General features: G+C 52.5%; 1 protein-coding gene across 13 annotated transcripts in view; it reads right to left on the minus strand.

Annotated features, from left to right (window-relative positions):
• Positions 1-2955: 2955 nt before the first annotated feature.
• Positions 2956-26413, minus strand: part of ncor2 (nuclear receptor corepressor 2) — a 98420-nt gene continuing 74962 nt past the window's right edge. For 2 of the 13 annotated variants that reach the window (XM_029259433.1, XM_029259429.1), the window contains exons 18-45: positions 24430-24572; positions 23817-23997; positions 21766-22198; positions 20071-20188; positions 19367-19601; positions 17897-18064; positions 17455-17591; positions 17253-17352; positions 16944-17164; positions 15681-15822; positions 15420-15569; positions 15021-15107; positions 14675-14934; positions 14228-14579; positions 13884-14099; positions 13447-13701; positions 13017-13169; positions 12023-12268; positions 11645-11834; positions 10907-11469; positions 9420-9574; positions 8807-8991; positions 8472-8603; positions 7580-7722; positions 7427-7480; positions 7064-7249; positions 6582-6758; positions 2956-6487 (exon numbers count right to left, since the gene is read on the minus strand). In XM_029259433.1, coding sequence (XP_029115266.1) covers positions 6306-6487; positions 6582-6758; positions 7064-7249; positions 7427-7480; positions 7580-7722; positions 8472-8603; positions 8807-8991; positions 9420-9574; positions 10907-11469; positions 11645-11834; positions 12023-12268; positions 13017-13169; positions 13447-13701; positions 13884-14099; positions 14228-14579; positions 14675-14934; positions 15021-15107; positions 15420-15569; positions 15681-15822; positions 16944-17164; positions 17253-17352; positions 17455-17591; positions 17897-18064; positions 19367-19601; positions 20071-20188; positions 21766-22198; positions 23817-23997; positions 24430-24572 — 5564 coding nt within the window. In that variant the 3' untranslated portion in view covers positions 2956-6305. The remainder of the gene's footprint in view (positions 6488-6581; positions 6759-7063; positions 7250-7426; positions 7481-7579; positions 7723-8471; positions 8604-8806; positions 8992-9419; positions 9575-10906; positions 11470-11644; positions 11835-12022; positions 12269-13016; positions 13170-13446; positions 13702-13883; positions 14100-14227; positions 14580-14674; positions 14935-15020; positions 15108-15419; positions 15570-15680; positions 15823-16943; positions 17165-17252; positions 17353-17454; positions 17592-17896; positions 18065-19366; positions 19602-20070; positions 20189-21765; positions 22199-23816; positions 23998-24429; positions 24573-26413) is intronic. The other 11 variants (XM_029259437.1, XM_029259435.1, XM_029259431.1 and 8 more) reach the window with 10 other exon arrangements.

Consider the following 26413-nt stretch of genomic DNA (forward strand, 5'->3'; position numbering starts at 1 on the left):
CCAGCAAGCTGACGCCAGAGCGCTAACAAGCTACAGAACCAATGAGAGGCTGCTCTGGGGACGGGTACAGTAATCTAGGACACATGTTCGGCCCAGAAAGTGTGTCAGAGCTGAAGAAAATATGCGTTTCCAGTCTGGGCTCCAGTAAATCGCTCCTTAAGAACTGGTGGGAAACACAAAGCCTGGTTGACTCAGACTTTCACGGAGCTTCCAGCAACAAGCTGGACTCTTACTCACAGACTCGGCAATTCTGGTGGAAACAAACTCCCTACACAGCAGTTCCACGTGAGCTCCCTGCCTGGACAGGGGCGTTAGTTCGGGCGGGACGTGACGCTCGGTCTTAGCTGCGTGTTATGATGAGCTCTCACCAAACTGGTGCCTTCGAGATGAGCAACCTGCCGGTCCCTCGCTGTAACCCTCTAACTAAACAAAATTGTTGTCTTTTTTTCTGAGCACCGCTGGCCTTCGTGTGGAGAAGAGCTTCCATATGTCTTGGAACGATGACAGGACATCTGTTTGGTGCCGATGCGAGGCCCCAGGGAGGGGTTCAACTGCTGTCGAGACCAAACAACACTCGCCCACCGTGGCCCTGTAATTGTGCATCTCGCTTTTCCGCAAGTCAAACAAACAAAAGAAAAACCAAAACAAACTAACAATAAAATAAAATAAAAACGCATAGAGAATGTCAGCCTTTGACCAGCTCTTCCTCCTGGTTCAATATTCCAATGTTCAACTCAAGAAGCACAGGTCCCGACATTTTTGTTTTTAAACCGAGAAGTCGGGCTGAGAAAAAGCTAAATGTTTTTTTGAAGAAACCGAGGGCCGATATGAAGTAAACACAAATAGACGGTGCTTCTGGTCACCAGTTGAACATTATTTCAAACTGCTGCCCTGAGGTTTGCTGTGCAGTGACTCAAGAGGCCCGAGTCCAATTACAAGTGTTACTCAGAGTCCCGTGTACCTTTCTGGAAGGAAAATAAAGTGAAACATCCACAGACAGAATATCCCTTCCAGTGGAAACGGTCAGTTTTCTCACACAAAGATGACTCACAGTAAACAATATGTGGCTCTTGTACAGTTAAGTGTACTCTGGATTCTCGTGTTACACTCAAATGACGACTTTTGAGTTAACTGTGTATTTTATCCCTCATCGATTCACTAAAATGTCTGAGTGGAGCAGAGTGAACATTCAAACAGAAAATGTGTGAGACCACCCTAATTCAACTCACTTCCACGGTGTTTACATCTGCCTAGTTAGTGTTTGTCATCAATAAAAAGGAGCTTGCGGAGACCGTAATTTATTGCTGTTTGAGACATTTAGAGACCTTCAGAGAATCGAGGAGCATCTTCACTGCTAAATGTTTATTGAAAAGTGACTTTGAGGTCACGAACAAAATGCGACAAACAGATTTACACGTTCAATCTTGCTCCTAAGTTCAAGCACATGTGTACAGGATGTGTTCGATATCTAGTGTCTGCATCCCACTGAGCTTCTCCAGCCTCCAGCAACAGAGGAATTCGCCTTCAGTCGCTGCAGGAAAACATGCAGCTTTATGGAGTGGTCAGCTTGAGATTCATAAGACATGCAATTACCTGCTGGCTACGTTACAGTACTAGAGTAAAACCAAGTGAACTGTAGAGTGTACAGCCTTGTCAGATGAAGGAGGTGGGGTCCTGCGAGGATGGTGGAAGGACCACAACTCCTCCAAAGAAAGACACTGTTAGAGAAGATGCTTGATCTTCTGTCCGATGGAATCAGGTAGTGCATGTCATGGGACTGCTGTTACCCGCCGAAGGTGCAGCCCCTTGGACCCCTCTGTTCCTCGCGTCTGTGCCACCTGCAAGTTGTCTCCTATTAACTGCTTCAGCACTCGCTGGCATGTACAGCCATCACCGGTGCTCAGTGTCGGCAGTATTCCACCGAGGAATGTTCAAGTCCCCTCCCTTACAGTGTAACACACACACGGAGATACGATGCATTGTTCAGGGAGCTTTTCTTTGGACTTTCCTCCCAGCGTGCTCTTTGTACAGACACTTGGAAAGAATAAAGGCCTTGATGTTTCTGCCTGTGTCCCCAAACAGAACTGGTGGAAACGCAAGTGGAGCTGAGCGGGCAATTCAGCCTTCTCCACACAAAGGGGGGACGAGGGGGGGCAGGACACATTAAAACGGGCCCAGATATTCTAAAAATGCATCGCTCAAACAACGGAGCGTCCAGGAGGCTGTTTTCCTGGAGCCCCTGGGGAGTCGTCTTGAAAAGTAAAGAATGAGAGAAACTTCCCCTGGAAGGTGATGTCTTCATAACACCAAGACACCCGCATCTCCAGCATCGCAGCTGCACAACATTTGGAACCATTTACAGTACCTTAATTATTAACCCTTTTCTCCACAGACTCGCAATGTAGCGTTTGTACCCTGGCATACTTACACTGACTGTCTGAACTGATACTCTGCTGTATAAATGAATCAAAGAGCCTTGATCAAGGGTGCCGCAATGGGAGGTGGGATTCAAACCTTTGTCCTCTGATTACAATGGCTCTAATACCGCTGGTGCAATGAAGACGTTTCTCAGCTTCTACGCTGTTCCATTCCCAGTAAGCGCAGTACTTAATGAATGCGCAATATGGTCTCAGTGACAATTGCCTTACTTGCTAATTGATTCAAATTTTCGGCAGCACCCTGCCCCTGCACTCGGGCTGCAGGTCCGGCAAGTAGCCACAGAACCGAGAAGGGAAAGGGGGAGCACCGCGGAGCACTCTTCAAGAGCTCTTAACTTGAATGCCACTTTTCGAAGGGAAGCGGCGCCCCCTTGTGGTTCATGTCCAAACCCCACAGCTGGATACAGGAAGCTACTACAGAGTTATGAAACAGACAGACATCGGGCAGATCCACAGGTTCAAAAAGACACTAATGACAATAAGAGTGAAATTAAGAGCAGGTGACAAAGAGCAGAGCGCCTGGCAATAAGCTCTTTATTGAAACATTGAGGCAGTGTTTCCGCACACTGCTATCCACAAAGGCTGCTAACGGGCATGTTGGGTTGGACAGTGAACAGCGCCCTGCGGCGGAAACCGTCCTCGCAGCGAGCCACATAAATATGTACATCTCTTCACTTCTATTTACAGTCCTCGCTATAATACACCAGGTTAGAAAACAAGGAAAACAAAGATTAAAGAAAGAAACTTTATGCACAATATGGTTGTACAAAATAAATCCCCCCACCCGCCCTGGTAGGGAACACATCGGCCGTTTCTCTTCAGACTCGCTTCTAAAACCATGTCTTTAATTACAAAAGATTTAAAACAAACATTCGTCCCCTTCTCTTAAAAAGTGAAAAGTTGGTCTTGTCGCACAATTTTCAGAAATCAAAGCAGGCAGCACAAGAACAAATGCAAATTCACAAAAAAGTGATAAAAAATTACAAAAGTGCCTTGAAATAATACATCTCTAGCCATTAAAAAGTTGGGATATGAAGCAAGTATTCGCTCCACTGCGGTGGGACCTGGGCTCCGTGCTGCGCACGTGTGTATGTATGGGACTGTGCATGACAACACTGCGGTGTGTTTGCGGACACAGTAGCAACTACTCACTGTCATCGACCCTAAACAAACCCAATGCTCCTCTGCATCTTTGTTGCCTGAATGGCAGACGACGATGACTTCCTGATGTGAACGACAGCAGCTGGAGGACAAAGTGACCTTACTTCACTGTACACGCATTAAAGATGCATGCTGTGATCGGCCAATCATGGTGTGTCCTGACCCCTGACCCCGATCCCAGTCCGCCGGGCACCAGCCTGGCCCGGCACACTGGACAAGGTGGGTACACGAGGCAAAAAAAACCGTCGTTTCTGGTGAGGGGCTCTGAGCCCATCTCCTGGGCTTTGTGTTCATCAGGGATTGATGGCGACAACCAACACGGGTGACTCTCCCCACGCAGCACTGCCTCGATTTGACGAAGTGAGTCTCGGGGCAGACGACCTTGGACACATTACTGAGGTACCATGTGATCATAAAAATAATTATGAACAACAGCATGACAAGAATGCGCAGGAAAAGAATTTGGTTAAGAAGGATGTGGAGGATGGAAGAGCAGCTTTGTGCCCCATGGAGAAATGTGTGCCAGGTCACCGCCGAGCCAAGCGGTTGCTGCACAGCACACACTTTTGGCTCTTTCAAGTTTTTTGAACACTAAAAAAAGGAAAAAGTGAGTGAAAGTCCAGGAGGCCTAAAGTGACGCAGCTGCAGTAGGGGACTGGTCCCTGGTCCCGAGCACCGCAGCAGCTACAGACAGATGGACGAACACAGACACACGCAAAAGACGGGGCTCCGCTTATGAAGGAGCAAACGGCGACACGTTTGTCCCGGCACCTTTCGTGATCCCTCCATGAAGCGTGAGGCGTGTGCGGCGAGCAATGATCGCGTGGTTATGTGCTCACCATGAGGCAGCGCTTCTGAACCTGTCCCGTGTGCCACGCTGGGCGCCTACAGGATATGACGGCAGCGAAAGAAGCACACAACCCCAGAATGAATCTAGGGCAGACGCACCAAAACTAAAAATATGTCAAGGGGAGGTCTGTGGGTTCACTGTTATAAACCATGGTACAAGAACAAAAAACAAACAAAAACAACGTTTGCAGTGACCCAGTGACCCCGGTACTCCAACTGTACAGTACATGACACTTGACACTACGAGTCCTTTAGAAACACACAGAGGGCTTATGGTCAGGTGCCACAGGGCTCCAGAGGCTCACCTGAGAGCGAGGGGCCAGGTGAGCACACGACTGGGACTAAAACCAGGGACAGGAGTCGAACCCATGATGACCGCTGCTGCTGCCGTCCACAGTAGGTTACATGTTCGTAACATCACGTTGTAATGCTGAACAAACCGATTCCGTTCACTCGGTCATTTGTCTGTCTCGCTACAACTCCACGGTGATCGTCGGTCTGAGCTGTGGACACGCAGGCAGCTGAACAAGCGTGTAACAGATGAGTTCATCCCGGGGGAGCATCGCTTTACCCCGCATCTCCCACCTTCATGTACCCGGATGGGGTCTTTTGTTGGGGGGACCAAGATGAACAGTTTGACATCCTGGTGTGACAGTAAAACAAAAAGACACATGTACATAGTTGATATTTAAAAGAAAATTTAAAAAAAAACACTGGCAAAAATAATGTCCCTCTGTCACACTGCAAAGTCATCAACTTGCTACAACCCCCCCGGCCATGGACTGTTTTAGTGACACAACATTAAACACCAACCACACATAGTTTACCCTGTAAAACCAATGATATGAGCCATCCATCCATCCAAAGTCATGTAAAGATCATTACCGATGAACAAAGGCTACGGATAAAATCACCACCAAAACTACCGAGATTCTGGCCTCACTTCCAAACAAAAGATCGAACTGCTGAGAATTATTACTCTTTTAAAGGTGAAAGGAAAAACCTGGTCTGTCTCATTTCTGCACTTGGCTGGCTGGAAACGCGCAACGGGGCACCTGTACTGCACACTGAAGGATGAGCCACACTGCTGCCTAAATTTCCCAGAATCCTATGCTGCGCTCAGAAAACACAGACTAGGAGAACAAGGGCAAGTGCCGCTCAGATCCTGTGTTTCTGTAATGGTGAAAGGCGGAGGAGTTGGAGGTCATCAGAAGGCATGGTGGTTTTGACAGTTAATATTATTATTATTATTTCTTTAGATTCTCTGGCTAGGACTCACAATAGGCCTGGGTTTCAAAGTCCCGCCCACTGAAGAATAGGGTGGGTTACTGCTCCTCTCTGGGGTACCGCCAGTGACCCCAGAGCTGCCTCTCGATGATCTGCAGGGAGGACATGCGATTGTGATGGTGCGTAACAAGCCGGAGGGCATCCTGGGCAGCAGTGCGTCATTAAAAACAATGACTGGCACCTGACCGTGGTTCGTACCACGTTCCTTCCCAAGACAGAGACAAATGTTAAACGCAATGCAACTCTGGACTCTTTCCTCTTCGATAAGGCCAGTAACGGATGGGGGGAACGTTAAACAAAAATTAAAGAGCGATTTGTCCAAGGAGTTGCTCTTGGCTGAACATGCGCAACTTGCACACATACACGGATACCGCGCACGTATACACACACACACGCACGCACGCACGCTGTAGCACTGCTCCACATCAACCACGTCCACAGTATCCCCTGACAGGTGTGGCCAGGAGTTGCTCCGCACTTGCAGCACGGGGTGTTGCAGATATCAGGGACGTTGCAGCGCGTGTTTGCGCATGGCGCTGCTGGTCTGCTGGGAGTGGCGTCCTCGAACCTTCACTCGCTGTCGGACAGTGTCTCGTACTGCGAGCACAGCAGGGGCTTGGGCTCCTCATCCCAGCCGCGCCCCTGCTGGCTCTGAGCGCCGGGCTGCGCGGAGGATGGCGACGGAGCCGAGACCACGGCGCTAGGGAAGCGCATCGTCATGGTGAGGGGGTTGCAAGGGAACGGCGTTGAACCTGCAGGAGGACGGAGGATAAAAGTGGGCTGAGAGGCCGTGGGAAGAACAGGAGCCGCATCCCACTACATCGACCAGAACACCACGCCTTGTACCCGTGGATGAGGGCCGGTCCTCCCACACTCGGCTGGTGAGCGGCGTGCGTCGGTTGCAGTCGCCCTCGGAATGGACAGAGGATACGGACGAAGGTCTCTCGGCCACCCCCATCCCAGGACCGGGGGACTTCGCCTTGCGACCGTTTGAACGGCCACCACCCTTCGGTTTCCCAGAACCTGTGGCAGAGAGAAGGAGTGACCAAGAGCGACGGAGAAAGACCATATGAGAAACGCCACAAGGCAGCATCGTGTGGAGGCACGGCTGAGCAGTGCAGTCGCATCATTTCACGGTTCACTGGGAAGGACATGGGGACACGAGTTGTCCCCCCACCCGTCTCGGTCAGTAACTGGAACGTCTGCCCTCCAAAGACAGAGCAGGGCCTAAGTAGGCAACTGGAGCGGCAACGCGGTGCTTGTGGAACACGGCTAAGAGGTACCGAAGATCTGCTGCAGGTGACAAGTGGACTAAGTGATGAACCTACCTGGCAGGGAGTAGGCATCCTCGCTGCGCCCGTCAGCTGTGGGCATTGAAGCGGCGGCGGCTGCTGCGGCTCGCTCCTCCGCCTGTTCGTCGTATTTGCCCATCAGAGCCTTCCTGATGATGGCCTCCAGGCCGATGGTGTTGCCCGAGGCCTCGGGAGTGGGGTGGCTGCGGGGGGCAACAGGGCCTGCGGCGCGATTAAAGAGATGGCAGCGAGACAGAATCAAGAGCAGGTGTGACAAAAGCTGGAAATACCTGGAAAACCATGACACCCAAATACAGCAGCTGATGACAAGAGTGTTTGGACACAGTGGAGATGAGTGAAATGAGCAGGTCTGTGTGTGTCCGTGTGTGTGCGGAGTACCTGCAGTAGTTGACGCTGGCATATTAAAGATCTCCGTCCCAGGCTGTCCAGCATCTGAAAATAGGGTGTGTATTTAGATGAGGAGCGCTGCAGCGAAGGGGGTGGGGGGTGGGGGGCAGTGTTACTGATGAGTCACAGCAGTACGGGACTCACTATATTCAGACTCACTGCCGCTGACGGTCATCTTCTTGATAATTTCCTGCTTCTTGGACTTCACGATGGCCGAGTTGCTCTCTGTCAGCTTGCTGAAGAAGGCTGGAGGCTGGGAACTGTTCGCCGGAGATCGGGAGCCCACCCTGGGGGAGCGGTGATAGGAGGATGCGTGACGAGGAGCATGACACTCTGGGAGACATCAAGATCCTCCCATACTCAAAGAGATGCTGCCAAACTGACATTCACCTTTACACCATGACATTCAGGAACACCAGACGCAAGCTGCAAATGCTGTGGCAGTGAGGTGGTGTACGTTAATCACACTCGTATCGTTTCAGTGCTCAACTAATGTGGTGATAAAATATTCAGAATAAACAGATTGGTGAAGAAAACTGAAAATAAACATGAACATTTTTCTTTCCTTTTCTAACTCAAACGTTCATTACATGAGGAGCCAGTGTATGTGTTATATATATATATAAAAAAAAAAAATAAAAAAAAAAAAAAAGTGTTTTTTTTTAGTTTCTATGGCCGAGACCATGTCAGCATGAGAACTTAGAACACTGTGCTTGTGGTGAACATGCAGCTCAAAGGCACCGGTGTATTCGTGGTTTCAGAGAACTGCCATCAAATGAGTTAATGCTGAATATCAAATAAAACAAAATGCCTTTGGCCAAGAGACCTAAAATAAGTACACTGTCCACCATACAGTTATTCGTCTCCCAGCATCACCCTAACCCCTAAACCAGGATCACCCTAACTCACCCTTATTATAACCCTAACCCTCCCTGCCGGGCACTTTACTGAAGCCCCACGGTGAACTCAATAACCTCAATGACCCCAGGTCCAGTTCTGCACCTCCTTCTGGAGGGGGGTGTGATGCTTCACCTACCCCTGGTCCCCCTGCTCGCTCAGGTAGGAGGCCCCATGCGCATCTTGCTCCGACAGCCCACCGGGTGGTGACACCGGCTCAATGCCGTCAGCAGGCAGGCTGGATGGAGACACCTTACTTTGCAGTGGAGACCTGGAGGTGTGTGTACAGCGTACGTCGTGTAAGAGAGATGGTGACAGGATGATACACAAAAGTAATGTCTTTTCACAGCAGGCCAGGTGTTTCAGCCAAGCACTTCCTGCGCCCCATCTGACACAAAGGGTACGACTTCCCTAGACCTCAACACTGATAGAAAGAGATGATGCACCCAAACCCCACAAGAGTGTTCCACATACCTCTCCCTGCTGCGCTCGCTGGGGGCCCCCTCAGGAGTGTAGCGTGAGCCTTGCCCACTGTCCTGGGGGGTGCTGGGGGGGCGTGTGAGGTCCAACACGGGGGTACCATGGTAGCTGTAGGATGACTGTGGGGTGTTCTGGATGGCTTGCTGGGACTGCCGGGTGTAGTCCTTGGTGATCACCTCCTGAAGGAAGGAACAGGAAGTGAGAACTGATTGCCAGCATTCTTGTTTCCTCTCAACTCTTATTACTTTTACTTTATTTCACTTACATTTCATTCAATTATGTGACAATTTTCTCCAGGTGACTTAGAATGTGACCTTTGGTCACTAACCTACTTACAGTGTTTCACTGATATACAGCTGCGTAATTTTTACTGTACCAATTCAAGACCTCGATCAAGGAAAGATAATAGAGCTGGAGGTGGGATTTGAACCCAAGTCCTTCTGAATGCAAGGCTACAGCACAGAATTCAACAGATGGATATTTCCTGGATAATAATAATATAATAATACATAACGGGCGGTGGCAAAGTGGACATCAATGTCCGTCCTCAACCAATACGCTACCCGGTGTCCCAGAAGCATGTTGGGCGGTGAGGGGCAGGGCTTACGCTGATGTGCTGAGCCAGGGTGACGACTCGCTGACTGCCCTTAACATACGGTGACGGAGGCTGGTGACCAGGCTGGCTGGGGGATGGGCTGCCTTCCGAAGGGGGCCGGTAGTGACTCTGCTGCTGCTCTAGGGAGGTCATCTTCTGTTGCACTGCTAGGTGGGGATGGGGAAAGGCACGGATACGTGGGAGGTAGAGTGTGTGCAGAGGGAGGGAGGGGACACAAATCACACACGTGCACAGAGAGACGGACAAAGAGGGACACAGACCCCCAGCAGACAGACGCACAGAGGAGAGAAAGCAGAAGTTGAGCTCTCAGGAATGGTTTGCACGTCCTGCACAGTCTAACGGTTCCGTTACTACAGCACACAGTCCAGCCCAGATCAGGACATAAGCATAGAGACAGGAAGTAGTGTTAAGGTGGTAGCGCAGGCAGAGGGTGGTGAGCATCTGGAAAAAGGAGCAGAGACACACACACACACACAAACACACACACACACACACATACACGTGTGCGAGCACACAGTTGCAAGCGCATGGAGTACATATCTCCACAGACTGCTTCAGGTGAACTCTAGTTAAAATATGTATAACACACACACGTTTTATATATGTATTTAATATACATGACATCCTCTGTATATACGTGTGTTAGGGCGTCTTGTGTGGTGTCGACCAATGGGAGGGACCCAGGTTCGAGGCCTCACCATATGACACTGTGCCCATCTGCCCTGGTGGGATGGCGAGTGACCACTTACGGTACTATAGGGCAGGGCTGGAAACATGGATGTGAAGTCCTGGTCCCTGGAATCGGGGCCAGGGCTCCCACAAAAAAGTCTCCAGGAGGCACCAACACGGGGTCATGGGGGGTGTGAGAGCATTTCACAGAAGGGACATATCATACTGCCCTCTGCAGGGCTCATGGTTTGTGTTTCAAATGAGTCTCCCAGCAACTATAACGAATTTTCGCCTCCGCTATTCTTCATGGCTGACTGGGGCATCGGAACGCCTGCCCCACACTCTCCTGTCCCTTTCACACCTGCCACGCCAACACGCATGAAAAATCCAGCAGCTCAGCCACTGTCTGTGCGCAACAGATGCCTTTGCTCACACTTAGCGACAAACACATCGAACCTCTACTGGCACAAAACAGGTCCATGAACAAAAGAAACAAATCAATGTGATGTACAAGAAGGTCTGACAGCAAAAACAGATCACAGAACATTAAAGACACAAACACACTCAATTCCCTGTAAGTAAGAGATCTAAAGGATAGAAAACACACTGAACAGGAAGAAGCAGAGACGTTTGCTGCACTTTGATGTATATACAAGTACATATCTATGCACAAATATAAAAATCATCAATTTCATGATGCCAATCACCACAACGTACAATAGGACAAACGAGAGAAGGGAGGAGGAGAAGGAGGAGGAGGGGGAGGGATTCACGGTGTGGGGGGGACCCAGGACTCCAGAGCATCTTACCATCACAGGCGCCGTCGTCTGTGAGCGAGCCCGCCTCTGGGATCCCCGAATCACAAGAAATTTGACGCATGATAATCGCGTTTATGAAGTTGGCCGCAGTCATGGTGGTCTTACCGAGTGCTCGGAGCTCCTGTTCCTGAATGGACACTGGTTTGTTTTGAGTCTTTTCCCTACTAGGGGTGTCGCCGCCGCTGCCACGGCCCGCCGCATTCTCCGCCTGAGGGGGCAACTGGTGGGGGGGCAGCAGCGCGTGGGGCCGGCCCGGGAGGTGACCCATATGGGTAGCGGCGGGAGAGTAAGTCCCGCTGTACATGCCCCCCGGGGACGGGCTCACCAGCTTGGGCTCTGACTTGCTGTGGGAGGAGCCTGAGGAGGCGAGGGCGGGGCCATGCTGTTCCTGGCTGTGTTTGGACAGGCTGCGAGCCTTGGCCCCATCAGCGGCCCGCGAGAGCTCCTTGGGGCCGGCCGGGTCCAGGCTCGGGAGGTAGGCCTCCGGGGGGACCCCGGTTCTCTGCAGATGAGGGCTATAGGGCTGATAGCGGGAGGCGCCTGAGGGGAGAGACCTGGGCCAAATGCACAAAAGCACCAATAGACCAGGGTTAGCAATGCAGAGTATGAGGACACTTTCCCTACACTTACATTGTTACTGCACCTACAGTTCAGGGTAAGTACTTTGATCAAGGGTACTAGGGCAGGAGGTGAGACTCAAACACGCTACACGCTGCCTGGCACTCTTACCTGAGGACGGAAGGGCTGCCGTGTTCAGGAGGCATGGGGAGACTCTTGCCGCCCGTGTTGTGCAGCACACTGGGCCTCTGCTGCAGGCTGTCCTGGGTGCGAGGGGACACTGGGGAATGCTGCTGGCTAAAGGAGTGAGAGGATGGGCGGCTGCCGCTCCCCCCACCGCTGCTGGAACTCTGCTCTGTACCTGGGGGTGATGTGCATGAAGGAGATTCATTAGAACATCGATCACACAAAGGTGACCACAGAACACGACAGCAAGAGAACTCGGGCTAGAAGTGCCTTCATATTTAACATTTAAAGGGGAGTAAAAACAGTCCAAAGGTGACTTGCTGATTGTAGGAACACAGAGAAAGGTGGTGCAGAGCCACTCACCAGGCCTCCAGATGGGCGCGTGTTCCACATTGCCATGCGAAAGAGAGCCAGGTTTGTCACGGTCGCGATCGCGCTCTCGGTCACGCTCCCGCTCTCTATCGCGGTCCCTTTCCCGTTCCCTCTCTCTTTCTCTCTCGTGGTCCCGCTCTCGATCACGTTCCCGCTCCCGGTCCCTCTCTCGCTCCCGGTCACGCTCTCGCTCTGAGGACGAGCTCCCTTGGATTTTGCTCAGGTGAGAGGGCCCTCCTGGCAGGAAAGCGCAGACATTTACATCAAGGCTACAGGAAGGAAGTTCACGCCACAAAGACATGCACTGCACACACAGAGGAAGGCTGAGTAGAAAAAAGATGACATAAACCCAAAAGCCTGGAAATCTCTGGATTCTGTCCCAGAACTGAACTCCTCTTCACAGGTTTCAGACCAAACATGGTTCTCGTAAACCTCAAATGATGTAGCCAAGAGTTCGAGACACAGATACTGTGCTGTTGAAGATCAGTCAGTTTGTTTAAGAGCAGTTTTTGCTAGCACACATTACATAGCTGCATAAAGAGTTGTTGACAGGAAATTTATTTTTTGAATCCACAATGTAATGAAACTTTGTGGAGCAGACAGGAGAGAAGGAGACAAGCAGGTCTGAAAGTGGGTTTAAGCCTCTGCCACTATTCGAGAGGGGATTCAGTAGTTCCGAGGGACAGAGGGTGCATTTTCCAGCACACCAGGGCCAAAACTGCGAACCTACAGACTTTTAGTTTCATACAAGAATGATGCAGCCAGAGGTGGAGGGGGGGGGGACCTACTTTTGCTGGTAATGAAGACAGTCGACTGTCACAATTCAGTGCTGGATTTTTAGCCATTTAAAGACCTGTAGGACATGTGCGCGCACACACACAGCCTTTGGAGCAGAAACGGACCTCTTGTTCCCTCACAGGTAGACAAGCAGAGCCTCTCTTGATGAGAATGTCAGTACGCAGTACAACCTTGTCCCTCAGCCTACCTGGTGAGATGGGGGAGGTAGTGTAGGGCCGACTGGGAAAGGCACTGGTAGATCCTGGCATGTAAGTGATGCGATCCATGGGGGAGCTTGACGCCCCTGCGGAGGGAGGGACCAGGACAGGTAAGTGTGGCACCTGAGACAGGTCGATGATACCTGGAAGGAGAAGAGGGAGAACGCAATCAGTAAAAGCAGAGATGGACATGGAGGTGAATTTTTAGTGACGGTCAATCAGCTCCACAAAGGATACAACGAATAGGGAAAGGCAGGATGGCAGAGAAGATGAGCGCAGAGGCGTCAGGCAGCACAGGGCAGACGCAGCCCGGGCAGCCGAACGACACAGACCCTCCAGCCAAGCTCCCCCCCCAGTGTGAAAGGTGAAAGCAGAGTGCAAGAGGCAGGCATGTGCGGCCTCTCTGGGGCAGGGCCTCACCACGCGGGCTGGCGGAGTAGGGCAGTGTGAGAGGCTGGTCTCGGGGTGAGAGACCGCGCAGCAGGTCGGAGCGCTGAGCAGCCATGGCAGCCGCCGCCGGCCACTGGTGCATCTGCTGGGACGTGATGTAGTCGTTGAGCAGAGTCTGCCGGTTCTCAAGCGCCGCCGTATCGGGGAAGCCACGGATCAGGTAGGGCGAGTAGGGGTGTGCGTAGCCTGGCCCAGGGGCGAGGTGGCGGGGCAGGTAGTATGCTGCTGGCAGAGAGTGGGTGCACAGAGAGGAATGAGACCCGAGGCCAAAAGTACTGGATGGTGCTTGTTGCACTGTGCACCTTCTACCTCTCTGTGATCAAAGCAGGTCTCGAGCCCCCATAAATAAGACCACCTGTCATGTGAGACCCTTACCGAGAACCGGGGCTGTCCAGTCACTTGCATACCTGGATCGATGGGGATGCCTCTGGGGAGGGCTGTGGGGTCGAAGGTCAGGGGGATCTGCCCGCGGTACATGTCCGCACTGAGACCCTGGAGCAGTCGTTCGTATGAGGCCAATGAGGCGTGGTGCTCAGCCACGCCCGCTAGGGGGGACTTTGTGGTGCTCATCTCCCGAGGAGTGGGTGTGGCTTTGCGCTCCTGGGACTGGCTTTTATTGGAACCTGTAGCAGAGTGACACACACACACATTTTTTGTCCACCATAAAAATAAAATATATTGTAATTTCTCTACTATCCTTTTCTTCACCTATACCAAATAAGCACACATGTTCAGATAAGTGCTGTCATACCTTCATGCTGGCGCTGACCAGACTCGCGTGAGGACACAGGGGAGCCCCGGTGGGAGGAGCCTGTGGCTGGGTAGGGTGCCCGCAGTGCTCCCTTGTGCTCCTCGTAGCCCAGTGGGCTGTGGTGGGCCCTGCCCGTTGTGTCGGCGTTCCCCAGAGCCAGGGGAGAGGCACGAGAAAGAGAGCCAGTGCTGCTGACCACAGTGCTCGGCCGCCCTTTGGGGCTCTCCTCGTAGGTGCGGCCACGCTCCAGGTGGGGGGCCACGGCATGGTAGGAGCGTGGGGAAGTGGCGATGATGGAGCGCACATCATGTCGCTTGGCCGAGCTACCTGATTCCTGCTTCAGCGGCGTCCCCTAAAGACAAGGTGGCGAGGAGGAAAATTGATCTCGAAGTCTGACCGGTGGCAGCGGTGTTGTGGACATGTCAGTGAAGGACGGGCGTAGCTCACCTGGGTGATGGAGCCTTCCTTGGTGGCTTTGCCGACCATCGCCCCGACCATCGCTCCCTCGGGAATTTGTCGCAGCTCCTCACGTGGGATCTCGTGGATTGAGCGGCCCGCCTCTTTCACAGTTGGGACTACGCCATCGTGAGGGCGGCCCTTCAGCATGTCAGTGGCAGAGCCACGTGACGGGGGCGGGCTCTCTCGCTTCATCTGCTTGGCCTCCCTCCTCATGTAGTCGCTCTGTGGGTCCAGGTGTCGGGGGATTCCTGCAGGGGTAATAGGGTAGAGGTTTCAGGGCTCCCCCACTAGGCACCTCTCTCATACACACAGACACGCAAACCTCCTTCCTTACCTTGCGAGATGGAGCCACGGATGTGGTGGGCCTCCTTAAAGGGGTGTGGACTGTGGCGGTCCTGAGGCATGGCTCGCTCGATCAGCCCTAGGGCAGTCAGGGAGGCAGGCAGGGAGGCAGTCAGGGAGACAGTCAGGGAGGCAGGCAGGGAGACAGCCAGGGAAACAGCCAGCCCCCAGGCAGGTCATGGTACTCCCAGCAACATCAATTAACCATTTATTAGGGCCTGTACAGTGTACCGTCTCCTGGACTGCACACACACTTTACAAAAATCCCACTTAAACTACAGATGTCCTCCGTGACAACATAAACAAAGAGGACCTGTAGACCTGTCTAACATCAGCTCTTCAGCTGTGACAAGTCTCCACCCTCACAAAAACTGACCCCAAACAAGAGTACCTTCACAGCCGACGCTGGACAAGGAATCTCGTAGCGGAAGCCCTCGGGAAATGCCCCCCTCCATGACATCATAGGGGCGCTTCAGACCCAGCAGCTCACCCTGAGACATGGAGCCACGGCCCTCGTCTTTGGGGTTCTGGGTTACTCCCCCTGAGGATGCATTTAGAGCAGCATCTCATCTTACTCCATATCACCCCCATCTTAACAAATGGGTAAGCTACACAACTAAAGGCTGTTCGAGTGTGTGGAGCCAGTACTCACGGTCGTAGGTGAGGATGTGTCCGCTGATGCCCTCGTAGACCACGTGGCCCTTGGAGAGCGGCTCATCGCGATGCCGACTGGGGCTGTCCTCTGCCACCAGCCGAGTGATTGTCCCCTTGTACAACACATCGGCTGGGGTGCCCTGTGTGTGTCAAGGAACGTATGGTGTGACACACTGTGCCTGACTTAAGTCACACATACGCAGACAACCTAAACCCGCAAAGTTGCCATCTATTCCTGACCTAACCCAGTAAGCCCATCACCAGTTCCTGACCCAAGTCTGTGAACCACTCTCATTACGCAAAGATGGAGAAGACGCTGATCTAGGCTGGGAGACTGATAACATCCAATGGTAACAGGAGAGAAAAAAATATGATTTAATAATTTTAAAATTACCCAAAGCTCTACAACACAATAATACATGAGCAGAAATGTTGCGTAACAAAAGGGAATAGTTTTTAGTCCGACACGTGGCTTATAAAACAGCAGGAGATGAGGGACATGTGCCACCCTGGATAGTGTTTCCTGTTTTGATTACAGTCCTTCCCAGCAGTACAACATGCGACCCGAGAGATCAGAGCCTGGGCGCCCGGCCCATGCAGGACCAGCTCAGGTTACAGTATTGGACGGCTACGGCAAAGCGAACCACCTATTGCTCCATCGCATTACACCAGTGGGGAAGAGGAGGAGAGAGCGAGAAAGCAAGAGAGAGCACCTGACATAAGAGGGGATAATCTCGGTAAACAGCAGGGCAGGCAGAGGAGCACCACACGTGACTAGTTCCGTACCCTTTAACTGCCTTCCGTTTCAACCTTTTGCTTACTTGTCTATTCAGACTGAAAGAGAGAATGACACTGCTCCCTCCTCGCTTGGCTCGGTCACCACCTGTGTGCCTGGCGCCGAGTTGCTACTAGAAGGTAAGTAGGTGAAGAGTACTGCAGTTCCACGGCAGCTCAACAGAAGTTAAACAGGCAGCTTAAAGGAGGACAAAGGTTGCCAAGATGAAGGCGTTGCTATGGAAACGAGAGTATGGCATCACTGCGGTAATATTGGAGTGGGAGATCCTTCAGCGGTTGCCACTAGCTACTGCACAACAGCCATCCGCATGTGAGAGAGATGCCCTCGTAATGCCACATGGTGATGTGGGTTTGCGCAATGTTGCCCTACTGACATATGAGCCTGGGAAAAAAGGCTCCTTCAGTTGAACAGAGAGCGACACCGAGTTGTGCGTCTTACTGCCCTGGAACCAACCCACTGTCCTACCTGAGTTATGGAGCCGCCACGGTACGAGGGGGTGTCTTGGTGGACCCTGGTGCCCGGAATGCCCTTCGTTATGCTTCCTCCCTGGACGGCCGGCAGGGACCCAGCAACAGCCCGAGCGGCACTGAGGTCTGGGGACAGGCTCTGAGTGGACAGATTCTCGACCAGAGAAGCAGCCTGAGGGCGGGGCGAGAGCTGCTCCTGCTTCACCATGGGTAAGGATCCTGGGGTAGGGGGAGGGGGGGTTACAATCAGAACACCAGGGGCACGGTGCATCAGAAGAGCGGCAGGCTCTGCCTCGCTTCCACTCACCCAGCTTATTTGGCTCCATCCAGGACAAGGGATGCGAGCTGCCGGGGACCTTGCCGTGTTCCGAGCCGTGGGCTGGGCTTTGCAACTGCACCGGGGTGCCCTAAGAACAAGCCAGAACAAGAGTAAGAACCGCTATCAGAACCTGACCGCACCAAGGACACCAGTGAGTCCAGCGACATTGCAGCGCACCATGTCACCTCACCTGGGTAATGGAACCACCAGGCTTGGTGGAGGAGATGAGAGGTGGCGGATCTGGGATGTTGAGGGGGCGAACCGCAGCCAGACGCCCCCCTTCTGGCTGCAGGCCAAGGGGCAGGCTGTGCACAGTTGGAGGGAAAGCTGAAGGGGAACAAGAGAGAGAGAACAAGTGAGAGAAAGAGAAAGAGAGAGAGAGCTAGACCACACAGCCCTTATCTGTGATGACTACACTGTTTCACTTTGTGTTAACAGTGCATGACTGTTAACATTGTTGTGTCTGCGCCGTTTCTGTGCTACGCAGTGTGTGTGTGGGGGGGCGAGTGAGAGAGAGGGAGACAGATAATACTATCAAGGCAACAGAGCAAAGGATAAAAGTGAAGTGAGTGAAGAAAGTGAGAATGCATGAGGAGGAGGAGGAGGAGGATGGCGAGGAGACACTCGCGCACCGGAGCTGTAGTGCAGCAATGGCTGCTCGGCCCCCAGCTTGGCCGCCTCTCGGGGAGACAGCTGGTACGGGGATATGACAGGTCGGCTCAGGTTAGCGGGCCGTAGGTCATCTGTGCCAGATCCAGCCTTCTTCACTTCGCCGAGGGGAGAAAAGGCCCTGGCCTTGTCTACAGGAAAGGTGGGAGAGGGGGGAATCACACACAAGAGGGGCAAAGTCACACATGGCTGGGGGGGGGTGTCATCAAAGCCCTCAAGCAAAGGAAGGTCAATGCCTGCTGAGGTGGGGGGGGCTGTGTCACAGACAACGAAGAGTCACACCTTTCTGTGTTGTAGCGGCGCAGTACAACACTGGCACTATATTCACTATTGTACTTCTAGCACTCACAGGAAGTGGCCCCATGGGTACGTGTGTTTCACTCAGCAAATACTCCAGTGCAGCCCAGACCACTCCGACTGACCGGAATTAACTGGATGTAACCGGTGTCAACATGTGAGCCGAACTGTAGAAGGGTGACATTTACCCCACGGCTCCACAGCCCTTCCTCAGGAGTCCCACTCTGGAACTTGGACCTATGATACTGTGGAAACATTCGAGCTCTGCAGTGTGGAAGAAGCCCAGAGACCAGGCTACCCTTGGGGCCACCAGGTGTTCAAATCCCAGGAAACGGCACACTGCTGTGTCTCAAACACAATATCCTTTACACACATTGGATCATAAACATCCAGCTGCATAAAAGAGAACGGTCAACAGTCCACTATGTTGCTTGCTGTTTACCCATGAAGCTCAGTGGTGTTAACAGTGTGTATTAGTGTACTCCACTGAAAGAAGAAAAAAAATGTATGGTCCAGTCATTAGCTCTTACCCTGATATTAGTAGATCGTTAGTCCAAAGACACTTCTGGACAGAGCTTTTAGACTGCACCCACATCTAGCAGACATCCAGACAGCACCCGCATCTGTAAAAGTCATTAAACCCCTCCCACATCTGCTGAGATCTTTAGATTTACCAACAACGCCAATCGCTGTGCCCCACCCACAACAGCGCCGACCATCAGGCCGCACCCACAACAGCACCGATCGTCGGGCCCCACCCACAACAGCGTCAATCGCCGGGCCACACCCACAACAGCATCAATCACCGGGTCCCGCCCACAATGGCGCCAATCACCGCACCCAGCCCACGATGGTGCCAATCACCAGGCCTGGCCCATGACAGCGCCAATCACCGAGCCACACCCACAACAGTGCCAATCACTAGGTATCACACTCATCGGCACAGATAATGTCCCCACAAACACAAGACCCCTACACATAACATTTCCTGTTACTGAGTTCCAGGAACTGAATGATGGTGATTCATTACACACAGGTCCAGACCCAGGGAGACAAAGGAGAGAGAGAGTGCTTGTGTGTGTGGTGGGGGGGTGAGGGGGGGCTGCAGGTGGTGAAGGCAGAGTTTGGAGTCTTACCATCCTTGTCACTGGCACTAGGGGCAGGGCTCCGTGTCCGGGGGCGTTCCCTACCCGTTTGCTGGAAAACGGGTGGAGGTGGGGCACCCCTGCCAGGCGGTGACCCCTCCTGGGACGATTCATGCGCCATGGTGATCTGCTGCTGGTAGAGCGCCAGCGCATGGGGAGGTACCTGCTGCCTTCCGCCAGCCGCCGCTCCGCTCCGGGGGCTGTCCTGCGCCGAGGCTTCTGGGACCTACGGACACACAACGGCAGATACCTAGGGCTCATACCCTCCGAGCTCCCGCAGCCCTTCCTCACTCTTTTCCAATAAACATCTACCATATTACTCTTCACGAGTAGCACAAGAGTTCCACGAAGCCCAGATGAACCTAATTAGCTGCAAACACTTGCCCCCTCTGCCTGGCACATGTGCCTTTTCGTGTGTTTTGCTGTACGTGTAGGACCTTTGAGCAGACAGACGTCCGTGGCGAGTGGTACGAAAGCTGACAAAATGTTAGAGACGTGAAAACAAACCTTCCATTTATGTCGTGAGGAATGTTGTTTTTTATGGCCACCATCTGTGTCTACATTTCCCAGGACATTGACCCGTGGCCACAGACGAGCTCTTATCAAGCCAACTGCAATTTATGGCCAAGATATCCTCCCAGTGTGTGTGTATGTATGTTTATATGCTCCAGGCCTCCCCAGCACGGCACACTTACAATGGGCGGGATAGCAGCGGCTCTCTGCTTCAGCTGTTTGAGGTCCATGGGCTTCTGCAGCGGGGAGATGACCCCGTCGTGGGTGTAGTTCAGCAGACTGGGCCTGGGAGAGGTCATTCTGGCCGAGAGAGAGAGAGAGAGAGAGAGAGAGAAAGAGCGAGCGAGAGAGAGAGAAAGAACGTGTGTGAGTGAGGAAGGGGTAGCAGAAGCAGCCGTTCGCTCCAAGACAAGCCTTTCCTTAATAAGACTGAGAGCAACTCCCCCGATAAACACAGATGAGAACAGTACGGGAGGAACTGCTGGTCTTGGGTGCATGCTGGATGTTTGGAGTGTGTTTGGAGTATGTTTGGAGTATGTTTCCATTCCTCTGCACCTCAACCCCTTCCTCCAGAGCCCAGCTTCCCTGCGTTTGCTTTGGCATCTGCAGAAGGTAACATTTCACTGGACTGTGCCAATGTACGCAGTCTGCTGTCATGGAAAAAGGGAACAAACAATCCTCACACATGCACCCCACCCCCAAAACTACCAGGACTCTGATTGTGAAACACGCAGACGCATGCGCACGCACGCACACAGGCTAACCACCATCTGCACAACACGTGTGGTAGACCGGTAGAAGTGACATGCAGTGTGTTGGGGACACACTCCACACTCCAAGACAAAGTGTTCTGAGAGCTAAGAGACTCACCTGGCTAATTTGAGGGTTTTTACGTAATCTAGTGAAATAGAGGGACCCACAGTTCCACTGGTTTAAGGACATGGCAACAGGAAGCTGTGTGCTCTACACCATCTTCAGAGCTCGGGTTCCTTCTAGAAGTTGTCACTGTTGGGGGGGGGCAGGTGTCCAAAAGCCTGCCAACAGGATGTGTCCAACACTCTCTAACCAGTTAGCTGGTACGGTACCATCACTAGCAGCACTGCCTTTTGTTATTACTACTACAAATGTGAACTGCTATGAACACCAGTTTTAACAAATATTCTGTTACAATTTGGTGTATCAACTACAAAAGGAGCTGCAGAGGGGAATCTCACAGGTGTGTACAGGTCAGCGGTGAAGAAGCCCTGACACTCAGCAGCGTAATAAGGTCAAACGTTCAATGGCAGTCAAACTGCAGGTCTATCGGTCACCAAAACTAATTTTTAAAGGTGTCAGAAATCACAACCGAAGTCGACAGCTGTGGTGAACTGAAGCGCCCAGACAGGGACAGACTGGCACCGAACAGCTGGTAAAAGCCACAAAACGACGACCTCAAACTGAACAGCGCTACCTTTGACCTGGTGGGAACAAAACCGTAGACAGTGGTAATGAAGAAGTCGAGCGCTTCATGTCACATCTGCACCACTCTGAGCGTGGCAGGAGCATGCGATGGGTTCGAGCCACATCTCCAGTATTGGCTTACACATCCTGGGAGTTGGTTGTCTGACAACTCCACAATAAAGCACTTTCAAGTAACCAGGTGCACCCCATGTACCAAACACAGTAAACCCAGTGCAGCTCACGGCATTTCCTGGGTGACACACTGTCCAGGCTGACCACTCTGAACTTCACTGTCTACTCGGCGAAAACCCAGCTGTCTTAGCAGAGCGGAGGTGAACATGGCGAGACCAGCCTGCCACCTCCTGAACCGCAGACAGTGCACGGTACAACCGTCACCATCTTGCTTCAGAGGAAGCCCCTCCCCCTGGCGGACTCACCTGCTCTTTTCAGGATTGTCCGTTTCCTCCACCTCGTCGGCGCTGCAGGTGGCACTCGAGTCGCTGTCACCACGGGACCCCATCTTAGCACGGTCCCTCTTGGAGCTCTTTGCAATTGCCCTCCCTCCCTCAGCATCCGCAGTGGGCTTCTTCTCATCGCACTCCACCATTTGCTCCTTGCTGCTCTCCTCAGCCTCGGTCTTCACCTCCAACCGGACCGGTGCCTCGGTCTCCGCGGTTGAAGAGCCCAACTGGCCCACCCCCTGGTCTGCCTCCGCGGCAACGGACTCCTGGAACATGGGGGCACCCTCCACCGTAGTCCCAGGACCAGCCTGCACTCCTGTTGCGCCGTGACTCTCGTCTTTGGCCTTGCTGTCCTCGGAGGATCGGGGGGAGGGCAGGCTCTCCGTGTCAGAGCTGTTGTTGGCCCCTGCTTCGGGAGCAGCAGGACCGAGAAGAAGACGAGGAGGAGGCCGAGCGAGAAGCACAGATGAGATTAAGAGGGTTTGGTACGAAACGAAGTTTGGCTTTTCTCTCACTCAATCACTTTGTTAAACAAGATTAATGGAAGTGCCTGCGCTTCAACAAACCAAGTTAAAAGGACAGCAAGGGGGAAAAAGGAGCCCTGCTCATTTGTGATGATGGAAGAAAAGCCTAGAGGGAACAGACCTCTTTGGTGGGGGTGGGACAACACAACCATCAAGCTTTTCTGAGCATTCCGAGCAGTGCTTTACCCTGGTAAAGTCAGAGTGCTCCATTGATACAATTCAAATTCTGAAGAGCTAAACGTGCCCAAACACCTGAAGGTACCCTGGTCCTTCAGCATCAGCGCGACCAAGATAAGGAGAAGGAGCCATTCATGCTGTGAACACACTGGCTCCTTGCCTTTCCAACATTCGAGTAAGGAATGTTAAGATACAAGCATATCCACATTATTTTAATTTTCTTCACTTATCCCTTTTCTAATTTTGAAGTCTTTTTTTTCGAATTAAAGCAACCCGTGTTTCAGCGTTAGGCCTCATTTCTTCACTTTAGCGACATTCTCTCTGAACAATTTGATGCAGACACATCATCTCCACTTTATCACTTTACTACAAATTACTTTTACAGCAGACCGATACTGAATCTCAGCAGGCCCAACTCAGAGTGTTACTGACGGGCACTGCACAAACAGAGAGAAAACCACAGATTTTGGTTTCCCAGCCAACACAACCTGAGCAGTTTGCTGATACGGTAAAATAAGAAGCTGCCGTGTTCTAGCTATAAACGCTGTGTCTATCTGAGCGGCAAGGCAGGAGCCGACAATAGGGTGTGATCCAGCACCAAAATCCCATAAAGCGAGCTGATGGAGGAATTTGGCTCCGATTGGAGCCTTAAATCGCTCATCTCTTCCTGCCACAGAGGACACGCTGACAAAACTGCAGCAGATGAGTGGTGAGACTGAATAAATTATTAAAATCCATTACATTTGCTCGTTTATGAATACATTACTACAGGAAGCTGTACAACTTGCAATTCCTGCTTGTTTCCGCTGATCAGACGTAGTTCCAGACAGCTGTCCTCACAGTGACGGTAAGTTAGTGAGATACAATCGTGCTAGCTTTAGCCTTCTAGCTACTTTCCAGCTAGCAAACTCACAACACGATGGTAACGGCAACGATGATGATGGAGTAACTCGGTCACACGATTTCCTCCTTCCTGTCCGCCAGCAGCACGTCTCGACACCCCCATAATGTGTACCGGCTGCACAGCTAAATATCACCGACTGCGAGCTCTTTTCATTTCAAATAAAGCAACAAGTGACTATAATTCTACAACAATTAAAGTATAGTCATGGGGGAAGCTAAGAGTCCGACCCCTTCAAACGACCCAAGCTCTAGTGTACTTGAACGGCAGGCACTCTTCCAGAAATTAAATGAAAGGTCATTTCATTCAGCGCTAAATCTCTGGTCTTCCCTGTGACCGTTCACAACTCGACAGGCTGCGTCAAGCATTTGGAACTTCGACACACTTTGGTCCCGTGCGCTGGGATGTGAGAAAGCACCTCTTACCTTCGCCGTCCTCTGGGGGCTCCTCTTCGTTGCCGCTGCCCCCCGACACCTCCATATCCTCCTCGTCGCCAGCGGAGGGTGCGCTGGTGCCCTCGCTCTGGGCAGTCTTGCGGCTGCGGCGGGCCTTGCGCTCCCTCTCCTGTTTTTGGGCAAACGTGCAGTCCCAGGTGAGCGGGCTGGGCTGCGGTAACAGAGCACTGAGCAACAAGGGCTGAGTGGTGGAGCAGGCGCCACGCAACCCTTTGTTTGCCACGTGGTCATCAAGAGCCAGGCTATCGCTTACGGTAAGTGAGGCGGTGGCACTATGCCCTAACCGCTCAAACAGCATGTCTGATATGTGCTTTCTTAACATTTATACTCATGTTATTCTGCCACTTTCCAATACGGCAGGAAAAGCCACGGTACACGTCAGCTACATAATAACTCCTCGACACACAGTTCTATGCGAAAAGAGTATATTTTGAGTGACCACAGTGTGTCTAAAAAAAGATCACATTCGGGCAAAACTTTTAAATCCCATCAAAGCAAACTGAGGCAAAGCCTCATGCAAGAAGCAGCCAGACGTTGCAGTGCAGGAGCCCATGAGGAACTGCGGCGGCTAGGAACATCATACCGATTTCATTTTGTGCTGCTGCAGGATCTCGTCCAGCTTCTGCCGCTTCTTATAGTTGAAGTAGAAGTTCTTGCACTGGGACACAGTTTTGGAGCCCACCATCTTGGCAATGGATGACCAGTTGCGACCATACTGCAAAAGACCTGTTGGACACAGAACACACTCGTCCGTGATGACGTCTCCAAACCTTCATAAAGTCCATCCTTTTCTGTTAGACTTTGACACAGACACAGGTACTCGTAAAAATTCGGAATTCGCCGCTCATAAGGACACAGCTGCACAACGCCTCATGGGACGTGAGCCCAAAAGCTTTGTACAAGCTATCCGATTCACCATCCTGGAGCCTGAGGTCACATGCCAGTGCATGTCCACACTTGTTTCGGGGCAAATAACCATGCAAAATAATTTATACACTTTTCCCAGAAATGCCAAATTACGTTAAATTACATTACAGTACTTTTCCCAGCGCTAACACGGTACAACTTAATGCAACACACTGCTTCAACGCAACATTTTACAGTCTCTGACACAGTGCGATTCTCTTTTTTCAGGAAAAGATCATGCAGAGCGCTGTCTGTTACTGCTCTGGGACTGAACCCCACAGCGGAGAGGCCGCGCTCACTTCAGCTTCACCGGGGGTCTCTGCAGGATGGACTGAGTCCCTTGTGTCCCCCCCCGCAGCTCAGCCTGGACCCACGGATGTCCTGTGGCTCCCCGCTCCACGTGCTGATGTTTGACAGCCAATAAGCCACGCCCCACTGGGGGGGGGGGGGTCAGAGGCTGCAGAATTAAGGCGACGGGCGGGCCTTCCCACAGAGGAATCGGGTGTCTCGGCACCCGAGAAGCACATCCACCTCGGTCTCTCTCCACTCCGGCCACCCTCAGAACGCACACTGACTCTCAGTACCACACTGTGACCACAATGTGAGAAATGATGCATGGCTGTTTCCATGATGAACCCACAGGGACCGTCGACTCCCAACCGCATGCAGCACGCGTGCACAACGATCCGAGCGTCTGCGTGTAGGACAATCTCACGCTCTGTGGAGAAGAAGTTGAGAGCAAGGCAGAACAGGAAGCTCCAGCAGCAGGCGGCTCAAGACCACCTTACAGACCACCCCCATCCCAAGCAGACCAACCAGCAGCCCCCCCGTCACAATCGCGTCAAGGCTCTGAGCGGAATCCCACCGGTAGGAGGACTGGTCACGGAGGAGGGGGAGCGCGTGGTGCTCTGACCCCACCTGGTCCTCAGGGGACCGCTGCCGAGCTGTAGTCCCAGGCTCGTGGTCCCAGGACTGCATGGCTCCTCGCCGGCGCTGTTCCCGGCCACCTAGCTGCACTCAGACAGTCCACGGTGTAAGCGACGCAGAGATGAAGCACCGAGCAGTCCACTGCTCTCGCCTCATCTGATCTTCCTTCTCTCCTTCCTTCCTTCCCTCCCTCTCTTTCCCTCTCTCTCTCTCGCTCTCTCTCTCGCTCTCTCTCTCGCTCTCTCTCTGTCTGCCAGAAGGCAGAGCTGCACTTACACACACACACAACCAAGCAGCGATACACAAACAAAGACAAAGTTCTTTAACCCACAATACACATACACACGCACACCCAGGGGAAGCGAGGGCTGGATGGAGGAGACAGGAAAACCGAGAGGAAGGTGGTGGTGGAAGCACAAGGACCAATTTGGCTGCCGCGACGACGAACTCTGAAGACTCTCGTTGACCTGATTCTCTTTCTGTCTGAATGTGACCCTCAACTACACGCCAACAACACAGCAGGAGGGAGAGAGCGAGGGGGAGAGAGTAAGCGAGCGAGGGGACGAGGGCCTGCCAAATCTTCCACAGACTCGGCCAACATGGGCTGGTGCCACAGCTCCGTTCACTGCCCCCCCCCCCCCCCGATGCCCTCAATCAGCACACCCCCCAGGAGGGGAGGTGGGATGAACTGGGGTCCTGACAGGGCAGCTCCGCTGGCAAAATGTGTGTAGCTC

The sequence above is a fragment of the Scleropages formosus genome, chromosome 17 (assembly GCF_900964775.1).
Source record: "Scleropages formosus chromosome 17, fSclFor1.1, whole genome shotgun sequence".
NCBI lineage: Eukaryota > Metazoa > Chordata > Actinopteri > Osteoglossiformes > Osteoglossidae > Scleropages > Scleropages formosus.